This window comes from Diorhabda carinulata, chromosome 8 (assembly GCF_026250575.1).
Source record: "Diorhabda carinulata isolate Delta chromosome 8, icDioCari1.1, whole genome shotgun sequence".
In the NCBI taxonomy this organism is placed as follows: Eukaryota; Metazoa; Arthropoda; class Insecta; order Coleoptera; family Chrysomelidae; genus Diorhabda; species Diorhabda carinulata.
Window position 1 is genome coordinate 23,821,056 of NC_079467.1, and position 18,447 is coordinate 23,839,502.

Here is an 18,447-nt window from a genome sequence, read left to right on the forward strand (position 1 = left end):
ACAGCCAGTAATACTACAGTGATTATCGTGTTGCATTTAAATATATATTATTATTTTCAAATGTGAAAATATATTTATGTATGTATTTAATAACGTGGTAATAATATCCTTATTTCAATAGAATATTTAATGATAATATAAACTTATAAGTATATAAAAATATATTTCAAATTAAACACCATTATGTATAGGCAACTATTAATTCTGTTGAGTAGAGAGAGTTGTATAACTATTGTATAATATTGGTACAGAACTAAGACTATACCAAATATCTATATAGGCAGTTCGAGTATAATATGTAGTACATATATAAGTTATGGACTAAGTGATTAATAGAGCGCTATTCACAATGCACATACTATTTGAAAAATGACCAATACCTACTACAGAAGTGCAAATCATTTAAGACGAATATTAGTTTTTTAAGCTTAATCAGACTTCTGTTCAATAACAGAGAACTAAAAATCTATTTGTATAATTTACTGAGTAAACTGACAGACAAATGTACAGGTAACAGACCGTAGCGTGTGTGACTTACTTTAAAATACACTATTGTTTGAATCCTGATGTTTGAGCGAAAAATTTATATGGTTCGAAAATATCTTCGAATGGCGAGAGTTGGATATGAAGTTATGTGACAATTATATATTTTATAAACTTCTTATTTTAGTTGTCAAATTTGGAAATGTAGGGTTAAAATAAAACAATAAATTTCAATCAGTGTTTTATTCTGGACATAATGTATACCTGAAAGTTGGCACATTTTGACAGATGAATTTTATTAGGCTACTAAATTCTAAGTAATTACAATCTGAAGTAATATGAATATCATAAATTAATGGGTACAGTACAAGTAATTTTAATTCCACACGTAAATATCAGTATAGTGTTAAATACCATTATGAAGTAATAGTTTGGACTAATAATATATTGAAAAGAGTGATAGTGTCAGATAACACGTAAATTGAAGGTTGTTGTAAATATTTAACAAAAAAATGTTAATTAATAACCTTAGTTTAAATTAGGTATAGATAATGACATTATAGATTTGCTGAGTAGTATTAGAGAATGTTATTGAGATATATTTACTAATTTTTTTTTCATATATTTCATAAGAAAAAATATATAGCTCCAGAAGAGGACGTCCGATTGTCTTTTAATTACTTTTTTGAACTTACTAATAAAACGTTTTTCATTACTTGCACTGTATAAATGTGACTAATGCTGATGCTATACTTTACATAATCTGTTTTAATTGATTACAAAAAAATATATATTTATACTATTATAAATTTATGGGATTAAATATAATGAAAGAATGTTGTATATAGAGGTTATATGTTCAAAGTTTTAAATATGAAAATTCAAAACACAAATACTATGAGAGTCCAGTGAACAATTAAATATAGTTTTCAATGGGAATTGGTTAAATAATGACCACAATTAATTTTAAAGAACTCCGGACCCAAAATAGAAAATCACAGATAGGATATTAAAATAATATATTTCTAAAATAAAAGTGGAAATCACATTCCAATGATACTAAACATAGAAATATTATAGATAGAGCAGAAGACCTATAGTTCAGAGTTGTCTGACTCGGATGTATATTTTGAATTAGAAGATGATGATAACCTAATTTTCTTTATTTGTAAATATGTAAAACTTCTATATGGACAGTTTAAACGGGAAGGAATGGCGCACTATTAAGGTGTCGACAATATACTATTTTCTCTCTCGTTACAGATAACTCGTACAGTTTGCGCATGCTTGAAAATGCGCAGAACCGAGCTGGAGCCTCGGAGGATAGAGAAAGAGTCATCATTCTGTCTTCCTTAGTCGAAACAGCTTCCACTTATAGAAACTATCCATTGGAAGTATTACATATATGTAATTTCATAGTTTCTTCCTTTTTCCCATGACAATTCCATAGAGTGGGCATCAAAATAAGGTCATAGAAAAGTAAAATATTTGACGCGTTGATCAAATGTTTATACACGAGTTTGAAACCTGTTTTGAATTGCTGCAATATAGATGAGTTGGGGCTTCCTTCGGAAAATTTAAATAATACATATTAAACTCCACAAGCTGTTTGGCCCGTCGAGCCATTTATTTTCGGTCTCATTATTTTCAATTATAAATTTCATCGTCTCACAAAAATAAATGAGCCCAATTCTAAAATATACCAAAATCTACATGATGTACCTATTTCCATCAATAAAGTCACATATCGAGCTTAACTTTCTCTTTTCGCCACCTCTATTCTATTTATATTTCTATGGTACCAATGCTAATACAGTATGTGATGTTACATAGATTTCTTCTTTTTTAAGCGTAACTTAATACTGGAAAAAGAAGTACTGTTTTCTTCTATTTGGCTTGATATGAGTAATTGTAAACAATATTTTTAATTGAGTGTATTGCTATTATTAAGTGCTTATATTTGAGATGAAGAAAAAATCTCCTTTGAATAAGTAGCTCTGGGTGATTATTACTGGCAATAAAAATTTTATACTTCTGGATTTTTGATCGTATTTTAATTGTTACGACACTTTAAATCATGGGGAATAGTTTCTACTAACCAGAAAACTAAACGAAATATGCTATTTTTGAATCATTTAAAGATTATAAAGTAAGTAATAAAAATTTGTTATTTCCAATAATTTCAATTTTATATGTGTGATAATTGAGAGTATTTACGGGAAAAACCATAAATGTCGATGGTTATTAACTACTACAGTTTATGGACCCACCTTGTCATCTATTTAAATAATACAACGCGACTCTCGACAATTTGGAAAATTTTAAATTATTCTAATTAGTAAGCTTATTTGATTTGTAATTATAGATTGAAAAATATCGATATTATTTTTTGATCAAATCTAACCTAAAAATTCCAAATTTACTTTATGAGATACTGTTTTTCAAAATTGGAGTAATCGATTTGTGTAAAATAATTATTACAATAACAAACACATCACATTCATAGGCACTTTTTCTAAAATCTAAAACTTATTCAATATACAAATTAATGTTTAAAAAAATGCCTCCTGAATCTCTAAAAAACTTGTCAGAACTTATCTAGTTATGATACGTTTTCCTGTTGCTTTAATTCAGTTTTCTTTCTATATATCATATTTAAATTTGTGCAATTATTCTCACATAGTTTCTATTTTATAAATAAAAATATTGCAAATCATCTTGGACGAGTTAACTTATTTATTTTTAACAAAATAGAAACTATGATTCAGACCTATTCTATGTACATGTTTATCTAACATAAAAATGTGATATACAATACTTATAATAGTTCTTGTTGAATAAGTTTTAATTACAAAAAAATATCAATTTAATTTACAAATTATTTTAAGGCAAAATTCTCAAAAAAAGGGATGTCCTTCACTACTGTAAACAAATCAGTAAGTATTAAGATAAGAATATTTCTGAGGTTATTTATCAGAATTAATATTGTTTGGAATGAACAGATTTGACATTGTTAAATTTATTACATACTTAGAAAAGAAAAATAAAAGTTTATTATATAAAAATAATGAATAATGATGTTAAAACCATGCAGTCATTATAGAAACTAATCGAAAATAAATGTTCCTTATAAAGTAAATAAAACATTGGATATCTAGTACTCATAAGGATCTTCATTTCCAATATTCAAATTAAATTTCTGTCAACAGTTTCATAGCATTTATGAATATAGTGAAAATACACAGATAATTGAATTTCCGGTTTACATTTTAAGAACAAAATGAGTACTGTATATCACATATTCAAAGGCGTTTTAGAAAGGACTAATATAGACATGGGAGCTAACATCAACTTTTTTTGTTCCCAAGATTGAGGCTTTATTGTCGCAAATAAGAGGAACTAATTGCTATATCCTAAGTGAATACTCTTTCAAATGTGTAACTTTTTTCTTCAAGTATAAAATAGCAGGATGAAAATAGTTATACAGGTATTGCAGTACCACTTAAGAGGAATATCTTGCCATGTCCTAAACAAATACTGTTTCAAATTATTTCAAATATAAAAGTGATCAAACTAGTTAATAGTCTGAGGTAAAGTCTAGTGGCATAACCGAGACCCTTTTTGTTTTAAAAACTCAGTATTTAAAAGTCGTTACAAGGGTAGTTACAAAGAGAAAATTCTCACTATACTCCAAAAAAACTTTCTTTTAAATTTTTGACATCTGTGTAAAGTATAAGGGCATCACCGAAGTCTTTTTTTGTTCTAAAATCGCGGTATTTAAAAGGTCTCATGATTCCATTTAAGAGAAAATACATGCTGTGCCCTAAAAAGCACATCGTTTTAGATTTGCAACATTTAGCGATACCTCATTCGTTCAAAAGTTCGCGAATTTTTGATAGAATGATGCCCCATGTCTAGCTTCGTCACTGCACTTTTTTTAAAACCTTGTTTATGTGATAGAACTTATAGTAACAATATCTAAGGGGTTTTTATATGCACTGCGACCTAAAAAGAGTCATAGTAACAATATATATTTTTAATTCATTATATTCCCAATATTATCAACATATATACACATAAAATTTACTTACACTTTTTTATTATTATTTTACAATAAAATAAGATCATTTCAATATCAACTATATCACATCTTTTGCATTTATATAAGTCAATTTTGCATATCTGTTGGTCAAAATGAAGTATGTAAGTACGAGAAGATTCAATGAACACGTAAAAACTAACCTAGACATTTTTATAATACGTAATATCAACTTAATATCATTCGTTCCGCAATATTCATTCTGCTTCAAAAGTATGGTAAAGTTGTTTAAATGTGATTCGTTATTTACACTTTGACGTGTATCAATTATTATGGTTTAATGCTTACAGTAGTACGTATTTTAATAGATAATTGTGGTTAAATTAAATGTTTGCGATACTTCAATTTCTGTAACCCTTTCTAAAATATTTGTTGAAAAGTTTAACAATTACCCTACTTTCATTAAGACACACAAATTATATGTTGATTTAATGTTGAAACCCACTTAAAATTGGATCAATATTTTGATCATGCAACACGTTAATGTGCATGAATAATAAACGAACAAACAACACAAACTCGACATGTGGAATGTTTTTTATTTAACTTTCCATTACCATTTTCTAGAACTAATCATAGATAATTGTTTATAAATGAAGAATGTTATATAATAACTGTTTGTATTATGCTTAGTAATCAATCTTGAATTATTTCCTATGAGAATAAACTTTATGGTTGCTGTCATTATCCTAAACCTCAAATATGTAGTTGTACTTTTAAGACGCTGTGAATGTACCGATAAGCATTTATTTTGCTTGCAAATAACTGCTAATGAATATTTTGTTTTTTTTTTTAAACTAGAAATACATCAGACGAAAATTGTGCTAAATCTCATGATTCACATTCAATATTCAAACACCCACCCACCATGAAATGAGTGAATAAGTTAGGTTAGGTTGTAGGATACACGGAAAATGAATCTCCCGTATCCTACGTTCCGGATAATGGAAAATTCGTTTCATACGTATCAAGTTTTTTCAAGAGAATTTTCCAGAAGTAACAGAAAATTTTCTCATTCTATGAAAAGTTGAATTCGGGTGTTGTTCAAACTTTACGTTACTTAGATTGTTGTTAAATAACGAGAAGGTAACCAATGTAAGATGGGTAATGTTCTTGATGATATTCTATTGCCTCCAACAGTAGGAAAGAATTGAGAAATCTTTGAACAGTGGAAGGCTGTTCAAAGAAATAAGAAACAAATACAAACATGAAAATCCAACTGTCCAAACAAATAATCATATAACATATTTTGAATGAGTTATATATTTATGAAACCTCAGAATATGGTTATAACCCTATAGTGGTTACAGGGCCGGATTAAGATTTATAAGGCCCGGGGCTAAAATAATGACGGGGTCTCCTTAAGAAATTCGGAAACCCGGAAAAATTCACAAAATAATATCAATACGTTAGATTTGTGGTATCAACACATAAAAAAATACAGAATGATGTCCAAATGATGGGGCCCTGGCTTAATCCGGCCCTGAGTGGTTCTTATTAATAATGAAAAATCTTCTGCATTTTTTATTATCATTCAATGAGGAATAAAACGAAGGTCTAAACTACTTTCAACTGATCTATTTTTCATTTTCTTATAACGTGATATCATGATTGTGAAATATACATATTGATATAGAGCTTTAGTGGGATTTAAGTGAATTTACATAAATGTAAAAGAGATTGAAAGCAATAAAAACCAATTTACTATTACCATAAACTGTTTAAACTGGTAATAAAAAAGAATTATGTTTTTGAGATTTTCGAATGCCACTTTTTGTTTACCCAAAAGAGTTTTTTTTTCTAATTTTCTATGAAGGTCAATCAAATATTAACTGTCAGATTAAATTCAATTAAAATATAAAATCATAAAAATGATTGGGCATTAATTTGACATCGAAATAACATAAAATTATAAATATACGTAGACAAAATGATCACAGATATGCATAATTTAGATTACGTCATAACACAGTCCTTTATATGCTTAAATCGCTCATTTTTTATAATTTGATGCTAACATGTTAATGGATGAAAAGAATCTAGACAAAAAACACCTGCCAAACTATTATGATACATATCGTGTGTAAAAAATTTGAAAAAGCTTCTTTCATAATTGTAATACATACTCCTATATGGACAGTTTCTATAAGTGGAAGGTGTTCCGACAAAAGGAAACAAATAGTGTATCGTTCTCTCTCTCTCTCTCTCTCCTTCGGGCGCTTCAGTTAGTTCGGCGCATCTTTTGCGCGCATGAAGCATGCGCAGTAAAGATAAAGTGTATCCAACGAGAGAGAAAATGAATACTGTCGGCACCTTAACGTTGAGACGTTTTTTCACATAAGGAGTATTACATATAAGGCTTTTTAGCTGTGATAAAAAACTAGTGATAATACAGTATGGCCACCTAAACAACCGTTAAACGAATTGACACAATTTATCAATAGCTTTTCTATGAAAATTTTTTCATTTTCGAGCCACAAGCTTGAAAATATCAGAAACAGATAAATTTTACGAAAAAAATATTCCAAATTTTGATAGTGTTGTAAAAGGTTAAAAAACCGTTTTTTTTTAGAATCAGTATATAACTACCGGTCAAATGTTTTTAATAATTACCCCATAATCCAAAAATAATTCCGCTCGTTATTTCTTTACATTATTTATTTAGGAATTTATTAAATTCATTTATTATGGAGAATAATTGTTTCTTTGTATAATTTTAATTTTAATGTAACATTTAAATAAATGAAAGTTTCAAGAAGCACGACCTTTTCGTTGCTAACCTTAATTTACTCGCAGTTTATCAAATGAATAACTGATTTTATTATCCGTTCATATTATTTTATACTTATTTGTTTGAAAGAAATTATACTTTTCCAATTTTTTAAAATTGCTAATTTTGTGTCTTGGTTGTCGTTTTTCGTTCTCTCCCATCTCTATTCTTTCAACTTTAAGTACCTAAGTAGTTTTTGTGCCAGCTGACAACATCGCGACGAACCCATTGTAAGAGGGGTCATATAATAAAATAATTAGAGGAGTTAGTCAGTTAGTTAAGAGACGTGAATGCTGTTCTAACATTCTACGAATCCGAAAATTTTATTTTCTCACGCTTCTATTTCCATTCTTCCTCCCTTCTGTATCTTTACAGTTTTTTTTTGGTATAAACTTTATATCTAACCAGTTGGTGTCGTCTAGAGTATTTAATAATTCAATAAATTAGAAATCTACTTTTTTCATAAAATCAATGTGAGTTTTGTTTCATATAACGGTTGTAATGGTATAGCCAATTTTTTTATTTACATCCAACATGCTTAACATCACTTATATCCATAAAATATATCTTACAAATACTTATACTAAAGTTTGATCTCACGTAATCTTGCAATATTTCTATATTTGTTTTTCAGTGCTATGAGTGTATTTTAGTTTCCTAACTAACTATTAATATAAACTAGATGCAAGTTTCCAAAACTTGTTTTTCATTTTCTTCACAAAGTTTCAAAAGGTGATAATTGAGAAATTTATTTATCTTAAGATTGTGTTCGTTGTTTAACAAGCAGTTTTAAGTGATAATGTTAATGAGATCATGTTATATTTAATTATAACACATGAACTTTTCAAACTATTATGTGTTTTTATTTATAGCATTTTGTTTAAAGGCGAATATGCATATTGTGGTTTCTACTTATTTACGGTTATTTGTACCATAGAATAAATATAAATATTACATTACAACAATAACACTATATTAGTGTAGAAGTAATCCGCATGCGCACAAACTAATTTCGGATTGTTGTTAGATCGTTTTGTACCCAGACTTTTCTTTCAACAAATAGAAATCTATTCTGAACAAAGAGAAATGCCCAATTAATATTTAATAATTTCTAAGTTATATTCGTGATATATTTAGATATTTAAATATTATGATAATGTTATGAATTTCATTAAGTTCAACTGCAACAAAGTTTTGAGGTTATTATATTCTATATTGATTTATGGATGACAGAACATAGAAGAACCGTCTGCAAACAGCCAATTTTTATTCGAAGACTTATCCAAATCGCTCCAATGTAATTTGAGTCACTTAAAATTAACAATAAGTGATCGCGGAGTATTATTGACTATTATTCTGTTTTCAAGGTCACTGAATGCGAATCCGGATTATTTTGCTCACAATTTGGGGGAAAGTGGGGTAAAAAAGTAATCAAGCACAAAATTCGTAAAAATGAATTTTATAAACTTTGCTGATATTAATCTCGCTTTATCTTGAATGATTATCAATATTTTTCGTGTATTCAGAGGTTTCGTGACAAGATGATATTTTGAGTATTATTGACGAAAATGCAAAAAAGTATATAGAGAGCATAAAACTGATATTATTGAAGTTATTTTTAGGATTACTGTATGCAGCAGATGTTTTTCGTTGGGGTTATCAAAACCTGTCCGATTTTTGGGCAACAAACGGTTTAGAATTTATTTTCAGAAAAACTGGAAAAACAAAAAAATTTTTCCGGATTTGGGACTTGTTTCCACTAGCAGCGTCCTCTTTCTCGTTTTATGAAACTTCAGAGGCACTATCATGTTGGGATAGCAAATACTGATCTACCATTTCATCTGTATCAATTGCGTCAACTTCGGCTTTATCGAATCAGTGCATCACAGTTTCTTGATGGTGCTGCCGTTATTTATAATCCACAAAACTTATACTAACAGAAAGGTGACGTCTTAACTTAATGATTACATGGCGTGATCGGGCTTAGGCGTGTTGGTTGGTTTTTTCAAATCGCGTGCAGTAGTTCTTTAAATGCGACCTTTCCAGTTTATGGTTGAGTATAATTTTCTGTACGGAATGGAGGCAGCTACTTCAAACAAAGCGGCAATAATGAATAAACTGGAGGCATTTGAAATGTGGATATTAAGAAGAATAGTACGAATTTCATGAACAGATAGAGTCGCAAATGAAGAAGTTTTACCCAAATTGGCAACACAAAGAGACCATAAACAACGATGGCACTTTAAGAAGAACAATAACTTTGGAAGAAAATCGTTTTTTGTTTTTTCTTTTTTTGAATTTTGGAAACCTGTTCTTATTTATCGTGATGCATATTTTAACTATATTATAAATATATAATCATTTAGTTCTTGTTATAATATCTCTAAATATATATTTAGGCGCTTCGCGCGTTGTAACATAATTCCATAATCCCCTAATTTGTTTTTCTATTAAATCTTCCCTTCCGTATATAAAAGGTTGAGAATAATTATAAGAATAATAAACGATTCTATTGAGGATATTCTTGGATAAAATTAAAGGTTCGATATCGGTATGAGTAAAATTAAGTTTCTGAGTAAGTGTACCCGTGAGGTGTATGTCGTCGATCCAAAAATACTCGGTTCTTTGAGCCTCCTTGTACAACCCAAACACAACGTCTGGCGTATACAAGATAGTCCACCCCGGGCAATAAGTCGGATATACTCTATCCGGATATTCCGCAAACGACACCCTCCATTTCGATCTGTACGATCTTAAAACTAAACTGTTGTATCTAGGCGTACAAAACAAACCGTTGCTAGCACCATGGGGAGATAGATCGTATCTCAAAAAATTTTTCATAGTTGGCATGTTTACAAATACGTCATCGTCAGTCTTAAGTACATATTTGGCCTGCGGGCAATGATAGATGAAATATTTCAATGACATCACGTGTTTGTACGTCAGATTTCTGTACGTATCTATAAAACTACCCTGAGCGAAATCTTTGTGCAACTGATTTTCTATTTCCAAGCGTTTCTGCAATTGAGTCGAGTTAACGCTGCCTACCATAAATACCACCTTGACGTTATCGTCGTTCCTTCCCCAAGTCTCCCTTATAGTTTTCCTTTTGGCAAAATTATTAGGCGAGGAATGAACCAATATTAATAACAAAGGGATGGTTTCGTTGCAGATGAAGTTAATCATGGTAAAATTGAAATTTAAATCTATTAGTTGACTGTAATCGTTTTCAGGTAAGTGTAAAACTCTGTCGGCGAATCCTGTGTCATCCTGCGTGAAGAGGGTGTAGGCTGTAGGCGTGGTTGGGGCGATACCTGTTGGGTAGCTTACCAATTCGTGCCATATAAAAATACATGTTAATAAGCACAGTAGAAGCACCAACAATTTCGACCATGGTCTTTTTTCAAACATGATCAGTAGTCATCCTGAAACAAAAATAAATCATACAGCACAGAAAATATATGGAAAATGTACACTAAAAAGTAAAATGTAATCCAAAAACTTGAGTACTAACTATGCTGGTGTGCAATTGCGTCAAAGTTTATAAAAAAAAAGAGTTGAAAACAAATGAAAAATCGAAAATTGTCGGATTATGACGAATACGCCCAAATTTTCTTGCAAAAACTTTAGTAGTTGTAGTAAAAGCAGTCCAGCATGTCATTAAAGAAAAGGAGAAAATTTGGAATCTTGACAACTTGATCGATCGGACCGTCGACCCGTTAATTATAACGTCAAGAGGAGATGACATTTCCTCAGATGACGAAGGCACAATATTTTCAGTGTTCGTGAATGGATAACAATAGGCTAAACCCATAAATTGACCCTAACCCGGGCGGTACTACCTGTACTTGATAAACAAAATTTTTGTACAATGAAATCAATGCCAAACTATGAAAATGGCTTAAATATTCGTTGGGTCACTCTGTGGTCCCTTTACATACCTAATGAGTTTTTATTGCTCTATACATTTCTGAAATAAACTATAGCAAGCTGAGGATTTAATAATTTAAAGTTACACTAATCTGGCCGCCGTACTAGACGGTGTTGGGGTTGAAGTTGAATCTATAAAACTGACAGAAATACTAAACACAGACAATTTATAGTAACGAAAACTTAATGAGGTTAGAATTCATAATAATTAATAAGTAATTGATGACGATGCGCCGCTGCGAAAAGGGTTGTTTTGGATAACTTAACTGTAGTATAACTCTGACTAAGAGCTAAATGGCGGTACTAAGAGCAGACTTGTGAAATCAACTAATATGGACGAAAAGTATTCAACTAATTCGACAACTTTGTCAAGTACTTCTAGCTATGCAACAATAGACAGCGGGGGATGTAAATACGGTCAAAGGAATTACCTTACCTAAGGTTTCACAAAGGTCGTTTTAAATTAACTGGTAAATTAGGCCAAACAATGTCACAGGTACCTGAGTATAGGAAGTAAGTAAGTATCCTAAAACGGAAAGGGGACAATGGTTTTTACTAAATCGGTACAGTTCAATTTACATTTTAAAATAATAAGTTTGGACTTTGATAATCGATAATCAATTATTTTTTCCTTGAAACTGTCTGTCATTATTATTAAACTTTTATTGTATTTGTATGAATTTTGAAAATATAAGCTCACATTTACCTATCTAACATTTGTTTACTTCATTCATCACCCAATTGAGATATTTTTAAATCTGTTCCAGTTTTCTTGTTTATCAAATAGCGCACTTCAAAATCTAGTCAAGTTGACATACACAAATAATTGATGCAATTGATACTCTTATATTCATACTTCAGCTTAACAGGGTCGGATTATGTATGGTTCCAACGCCTTTAACTCTGTCATTTTCTTTTCGAGCCACGAAACAAATCAAATAAATTCAAATTTCTCTTTAAACTATTGAAAATGTCAAGTATAAGTCGGACAACGAATTTGCATTTAAGTGAAAAAAAAAATGCAGCGTCAAAATGAATTTATTAAATTACAAAATTACAAAAGGGATTCGAAAAAGGTTAACTGTAAGTGTTCAAATTGATGCCCATAATTTCAGTTCGGGAGTTGGGAAGGATGCGTAGTCCTCTTGCGAAAACGCGGTCTTTGAGAAGGATCCACGGGGTGTCAGGTCACATGCCCGAGCGGGCCACTCAACGAATCCTCGACTGCAATAAACATTAATGTACTTTCGCACACATAACGTGTAAGTTGTTCGAGCGTTTCCATTGACCCGTCACGTAACTCTAAAAAAGTATGATCCTGACTGCATCATAGGCACAGCTCGCAAAATTCCATTAGTGGATGCGTAAAGAACGATCGAATACTTGATAGTCGCACTACAGATTGGTTCGGCTGCCCAACTAACGGCAGCGGCAATGTTTCCATATTTTCGTCAGTTGTTACAGATACCAGTCGTCCAGAACGCGACGTGTCGGCAACCGAGCCCTTCCTTAAGTCGTTCTTACGCAGATACGACGTAACAAAAAACATAATTCTGAAAACGCGCCTACTTGACGAACACGTGTTATCATGACACTTTTTCAACAACGTTGCCAGACTGAATAAATGTCCATAAATTTACGATTTTTAGGTCTTATCAAATTTTATATAGGTTTTCAGTAGTAGATTTGTTAGATTATGGAAAATACTTTACCATATACCATATTTATACTTTACGATATAAAAGAGGAAAACCAAAAACTATTTTTCGAAAGGTGTTTACTTGTTTATAAATTTTGAATTTTTTTATGGGCTAATTAACAACAATTAGAACTTGCAGACTGGACTATTGATCAATATTCGCTTAATTAAAAAATACGACAACAATAGAACATACTGGCAATTCTAAATAGTCAATCAATTTGATAAAATCGATAATCTTATAGCATTAATAAATAATAAGCCACGTAGATTGTTGTTTCATTACTTCTTTATTCAAATTAGATTATTTTATAGAACTGTAATTATTTATTAGAAGAATTCATAGCATAAATTTACGTAACATTTGATATTAGCACAAAATCTGATTTACTTTATATTTTTGTAATGTTCTTCTATATTAGCAGAAAGAATATCGTTTTTCATGGTTGAAATATTTTCTTTTAGTAGATCGTTTTATATAATATAAGGCCACTTCGTATTCTATAAAAAAATTATTAGTCCAGAACTTGTTTAAGGCTAATTATTTATTATGACTTTTCATAGTAGTTAAAAGTCCCCTGTCTCCCCTACTTGCAAATTGCGTAGAATTTATTAAGCCCGCTTGACATGATGCAATACAACGTGCAATGCAAGACGCAATATTTCTTGATCAAAAAACATGCCCAAATGAATTTCTAATCTACTAATATTACGTTTTATTTTCATTAGGAATTTTTCAAAAGTTTCTTCATCCATACTCAACTAATTTTTCTATGTTTTCCTCGATTAATTCTCCAGCTAATCACACTTCAAAAGCAAGGCAGATATATAAATATTGCCAGTGATGATGCACTGGTCACTTTTTTCTTATTCGCTTTAATTACCTCCGTTATTTTCAATTTTAAACTGCCCACAAAATATTAAATAAAGTTTGAGGTTAGGAAATTGTTTACTTTTACTTTTGGGATTTTGATTAGTGGCAAGCATGATGTAGTGGTATAAGGGACTTGCATAATGTCAAACGATTTGTCTATGTAATATTTCCCCGCATGTATCAAAATATACATTTGAATTAGAAAAAAAAACAATGCTTGATTGAACTTTATATTTAGAAATTATTATTGACACCTCCTCGTACAGTATTTTGAATTTGCACAATTTGGCAAACGAACGGTTTGTCATTCTGTATCAATAATATAAAGACTGTAATATCTCGAACGTAAATTTAATAAACCAGTTTCTATAATTATTGTTATTCACACGATATCGTTATAAATAATCTGTTTATTTTGATTGCGCATTTTAAAACATGCTTTCTCATATTAAAGGGTCGTAAATAATTATTATGGTAGTAAACATATAATTTTTAGTCATAATATTTTGTTTCAAATTAATCGGGGAAATTTGAATTATAATCTAGGAAAAAGCAATGTCCTTTAGACGAAGGAACACTGATAGACAGTGTCAGAAGGCAAAATATGTTTTTGCTAAAAATTCCGCAGTAAATATTTTCAAACACGTTTTCATGACTCAATTCTAGTATTTTCTTTTTGATTGTAGACAAGAAAAGAGGGAGCCACAATGTGGTGCCTTATTATTATTGCTTTCAGTTAGATAATTTCCTTCTCCAATAAAGTTCGTCCCGTTTAAATTGACCCACTTACTAAAATTGTACTCAAGGGTGGTTACTTTATTTTTTTAGATAAAACGTAAAAGGATAATTCTTTTAAACATAAAAATCGAGGTAGCTATGAAAATAATGCCAAAACGTCTAATAATTTATGCTGCAGTTACTAAATTGAATAAAAAATGGAAAGAGATAAAGTACTAGATGAAAAAAAAAAATAATAATGTTCAATAAGGGGGATTCATAATTTGAAACGAGGAAATTCACAAAATTTTACAAGAAAAACAATTCAATAACCTCAAAAACTCGTAATACAAGTTTTAAAACGAATAATACAACATAATAAGCCAAAGAAAAATTCGAACGAAACATGATCAATTTACTTTATTTTATTGATATTTTTATGATTTCTGCGTAATTTCTAATGACGTATAATTTAAATTAATATCCAAAAAAAATTAAACAAAAATATTTCGAAAACCAACCTTTCGTAGCAGTAGCCACGACCTCAATATGCCTCTTTGTTAATTTTAGAAATTATTTACTTTAAAATTGAAATCAGTAACACATAAATAGAAATAAACTTGTCTAAAATACCTTTTTCATTCATCATAAACAAAAAATTTCATTTTGCAAGTTATTTCTAAAGAGTGGTATTTCTACCATGCAATTAACAATGATTATGTAAATTACATACCATAGACCACATTTCAAGGTGCCGTATTTTGAAGTAAAATATTGTACATGATTTGTACGATTCATTGATAAGTCACTGCCCTTCAGCAAGTTTTCACTGATCAAGGTGGAGGATGCTGAGAATATCGATTAGCCGAAACCGAGACGGACGCCTTCCATGTCGTCACCATCACGAACCGTTTCTTTCAAACACTGTTAACATATTTCACGTTTATGCTTTGTTGTGCTTGTATTTCGACTCGGTAACTTAACGACAACTGAAACTTTTACAACAATTTCACGTACTCTATATACCTGCATCCTATTATAAACTTGTCGCTCTCTCTACCTACGGTATTCCCAATACGGTTATTCGTTTTATTTTTCGTTACCTACCTACTGTTGTCCGGTAACAACTCGTTGTGTTCATCGGAGGGATTCGCGACAGAAATGGCAAATGCTCTGGTACACTGAGAAAAGTATAATTTACAAAATAGAATGATTGGATTGGAAAAAATACAAAAACTACATAATTTCAACTTCTTTCAGTTATTTATTTGAACCGCTGCTATAAACTTGATAACAGTGAATTCGCGAATTAGATTAACGAAATAATAAAAGACTGTCAGATCACAAGAGGTTTATATACTTTATCATTTCATAATCTTTAGTGCATTCCACCATGTGCGTTACTGATGCCAGAGATATCAGATAAATGTTTTAAAAATTAGTATAACTATCAGACATCGTTAAAGAAGTAAAGTTATTCATGACTGAATTAAAATCGAACTCCAGTCATACTTCTTTTTTAAACTAGAGCAGGAATATATATTCATACTTATAGTATTTAAATGATATTTTGAATAGTGTGAACGTTCATTATATTTTTATTTCTATAAAATTATATAGGTCTTTTCATAGGTAAACAGATGGCACTGTTGCTGGAATTTTCATGAATACGAATATTAAACAGTAGTGTTATATAAGATGCATTCATAATTACTTATTACTATACCAATAAATAAATTAAAGGGTACAATTTTTTTCATGAAAGATGATTTTAAAGAATTAATTTAATGGAATGAAGGTACTTAAAAAATCACTTATCACTAGTCATTTTATAAATCTAATTTGTGTGAAACTCGGAATGGCTTATGAATCTACGTAATTTACATTTGCTCATTATGGAGGGTAGAGAGAAGGGGAAGAATCTGTGTATATGAAAAGATGCGTTAAATAAAGGTGACGCCACAGTAGCATCAGGGTAAATTTTAAAGTAGAGTCATATATTATTAGAAAGGAAATACGAAATAAAATCACTTTAGGTGCTTGATTTCTCATAATTTTTTTAGGCTATATTTTTTAACTAGACACACTTGAATTCAACTACAATTGGTACTTTCATACTATACTCTTTGTCTACATCAGCGCTATTCTGGAAGGTTTTTGAACTGTTATTTGTCGTGGACACTTTTTTAACTTTACTCCCAAATAAGATATTCCTCCTCTTAATGCTCATTTCAACATTCTAAATTAAACTTGTATTGGTTAAGGATTTGATGTAGGGAAAAACTTGTAATGAAACATTATATATTTGTCTATAATCAGACAATGACATTTGACAATTTTGACATTGTCACGATTGTTTTGCGATGAATTTTTTGGTGATTAGAGCAAATAGTTTTATTCGGTTTAATATTATTTAAATTTGTAGGTATAAACTAACTACAGTTACTGTAAAGAAAACTAAAAATATTATGTCACTAGGTCAGCTGGAAAATCAAAATCCAAACGTATATAAAAAAAGTGATGAGAGAACAGCTACCGTGAATGAAGAAGATGATACAATTGTTGACGAATTTGACCAAAGAGAAATATTTGGTAATTCATTTTTCGTCTTGATTAAAACCAAAATATAATTCGTTATTTTGTAGATTTGATCCGAGATATCAACGATCCAGAACATCCATTATCATTGGAACAATTACATGTCGTACAAGAGAATCTGATTAAAATTGATAATGGAAAGAATTCGTTGCTCATCAATTTTACGCCAACTATTCCTCATTGTAGTATGGCCACTCTTATAGGACTTTCTATTAGAGTGAAACTACTTCGTTGTTTACCAGCAAGATTTAAAGTGAAAGTGGAAGTAACACCTGGAACTCACAACGCTGAACATCAAGTTAATAAACAGCTAGCAGATAAAGAAAGGGTTGCAGCTGCTTTAGAAAACAATCATCTTATTAAAGTTATTAATCAGTGTATTGTATCAAAAAGAAGAGCTTGAAAATGAACACTAACAACATTTACCTAACATCCCCATGTAACATGGCAACTGCTTACAGCAAATGCGCTAGATATATGAGAAAAATCTTTAAATTCAATCAAATGGACTTTGAGTTTGCTTTGTGGCAAATGTTTTATCTATTTGCAAATCCACAAAAACTGATTAAGTTGTTTAGGGCAAGAAAATTAGCCAAATCACAGTACGCAAGAGATGATCCAGCATTTTTAGTTCTTTTTGCAGGCGCTCTTAGTATAACATCTATAGCTTTTTCTATCGTACTAAGATTATCTTTTTTTCAGTTCCTCCAATGTCTTTTGGTTGTTATCTTTATAGATTGTATTATATTTGGTATGATCGTCGCTACTTTATTCTGGTACTTAACTAATACTTTTCTGAAACCAAAAAGTAACCCTGAGGATGTCGAATGGGGGTTTTGTTTTGATATACATTTAAATGCTTTCTTTCCTCCTTTAATATTGCTTCATTTTGTTCAGTTGTTTTTCTATAATGGAATCATTAGTCATGACTGGACGATATCTATTGTTTTGGGTAACACCTTTTGGTTATGCTCTTGTCTTTATTATTTTTACATTACTTTTTTAGGTTACAACTCATTACAGATATTGAATAACACGAGATATTTCTTATTGCCTGTACCGTGGATTGTATGCTTTTATGTTATTAGTTTGTTAATGCAGTGGAATATAACTCATAATCTAATGAACTTTTATAGAGATTTGTATAATCTTAAGTAAACTGTAAACTATATGTACATAATTAATATATCATTTAAAGTAATAATAAATATACTAATTGATGTACAATAAAATTAGTTTGCTAGTATTTTTTTTATTAAATATACTTCATTAAGCGA

General features: G+C 30.1%; 3 protein-coding genes across 7 annotated transcripts; 2 read left to right on the forward strand and 1 right to left on the reverse strand.

Annotated features, from left to right (window-relative positions):
* Positions 1–717: 717 nt before the first annotated feature.
* LOC130896940 (MIP18 family protein galla-2) lies at positions 718–18,416 on the forward strand. 4 transcript variants are annotated; one of them, XM_057805361.1, is made up of 4 exons: positions 718–2,632; positions 3,372–3,419; positions 16,998–17,164; positions 17,218–18,416. In XM_057805361.1, the coding sequence occupies exons 3-4, from the start codon at positions 17,041–17,043 to the stop codon at positions 17,571–17,573; spliced, it is 480 nt and encodes a 159-aa protein (XP_057661344.1). In that variant the 5' UTR covers positions 718–2,632; positions 3,372–3,419; positions 16,998–17,040; the 3' UTR covers positions 17,574–18,416. The 4 variants fall into 4 exon arrangements, 2 of the variants coding, with proteins under 2 accessions (XP_057661344.1, XP_057661345.1); XR_009059632.1 differs by lacking the exons at positions 718–2,632; positions 3,372–3,419 and adding an exon at positions 16,838–16,947 and having other exon boundaries at positions 17,218–18,122; positions 18,177–18,416; XM_057805362.1 differs by lacking the exons at positions 718–2,632; positions 3,372–3,419 and adding an exon at positions 16,838–16,947.
* On the reverse strand, positions 3,118–15,736 carry LOC130896938 (beta-1,3-galactosyltransferase 5). Of its 2 annotated transcripts, XM_057805359.1 has the most exons (3): positions 15,599–15,736; positions 15,306–15,530; positions 3,118–10,777 (listed from the first exon to the last, which is right to left on the reverse strand). In XM_057805359.1, exon 3 carries the CDS (start codon positions 10,761–10,763, stop codon positions 9,711–9,713), a length of 1,053 nt encoding a protein of 350 aa, XP_057661342.1. In that variant the 5' UTR covers positions 10,764–10,777; positions 15,306–15,530; positions 15,599–15,736; the 3' UTR covers positions 3,118–9,710. The 2 variants fall into 2 exon arrangements, with proteins under 2 accessions (XP_057661342.1, XP_057661341.1); XM_057805358.1 differs by having other exon boundaries at positions 15,306–15,708.
* On the forward strand, positions 17,615–18,416 carry LOC130896939 (protein unc-50 homolog). Its single transcript, XM_057805360.1, has 2 exons — positions 17,615–18,122; positions 18,177–18,416. The coding sequence occupies exons 1-2, from the start codon at positions 17,615–17,617 to the stop codon at positions 18,326–18,328; spliced, it is 660 nt and encodes a 219-aa protein (XP_057661343.1). The 3' UTR covers positions 18,329–18,416.
* Positions 18,417–18,447: the final 31 nt, after the last annotated feature.

What these genes read in the sequence shown, in the direction of transcription:
- LOC130896938 (XM_057805359.1), bottom strand. Translation starts at nt 10,763, where the DNA reads ATGTTTGAAAAAAGACCATGGTCGAAATTGTTGGTGCTTCTACTGTGC.
- LOC130896940 (XM_057805361.1), top strand. Translation starts at nt 17,041, where the DNA reads ATGTCACTAGGTCAGCTGGAAAATCAAAATCCAAACGTATATAAAAAA. An exon ending in TGACCAAAGAGAAATATTTG is followed by an intron (nt 17,165 to 17,217) that starts GTAATTCATTTT and finishes GTTATTTTGTAG; the next exon opens with ATTTGATCCGAGATATCAAC.
- LOC130896939 (XM_057805360.1), top strand. Translation starts at nt 17,615, where the DNA reads ATGGCAACTGCTTACAGCAAATGCGCTAGATATATGAGAAAAATCTTT. An exon ending in GACGATATCTATTGTTTTGG is followed by an intron (nt 18,123 to 18,176) that starts GTAACACCTTTT and finishes TTACTTTTTTAG; the next exon opens with GTTACAACTCATTACAGATA.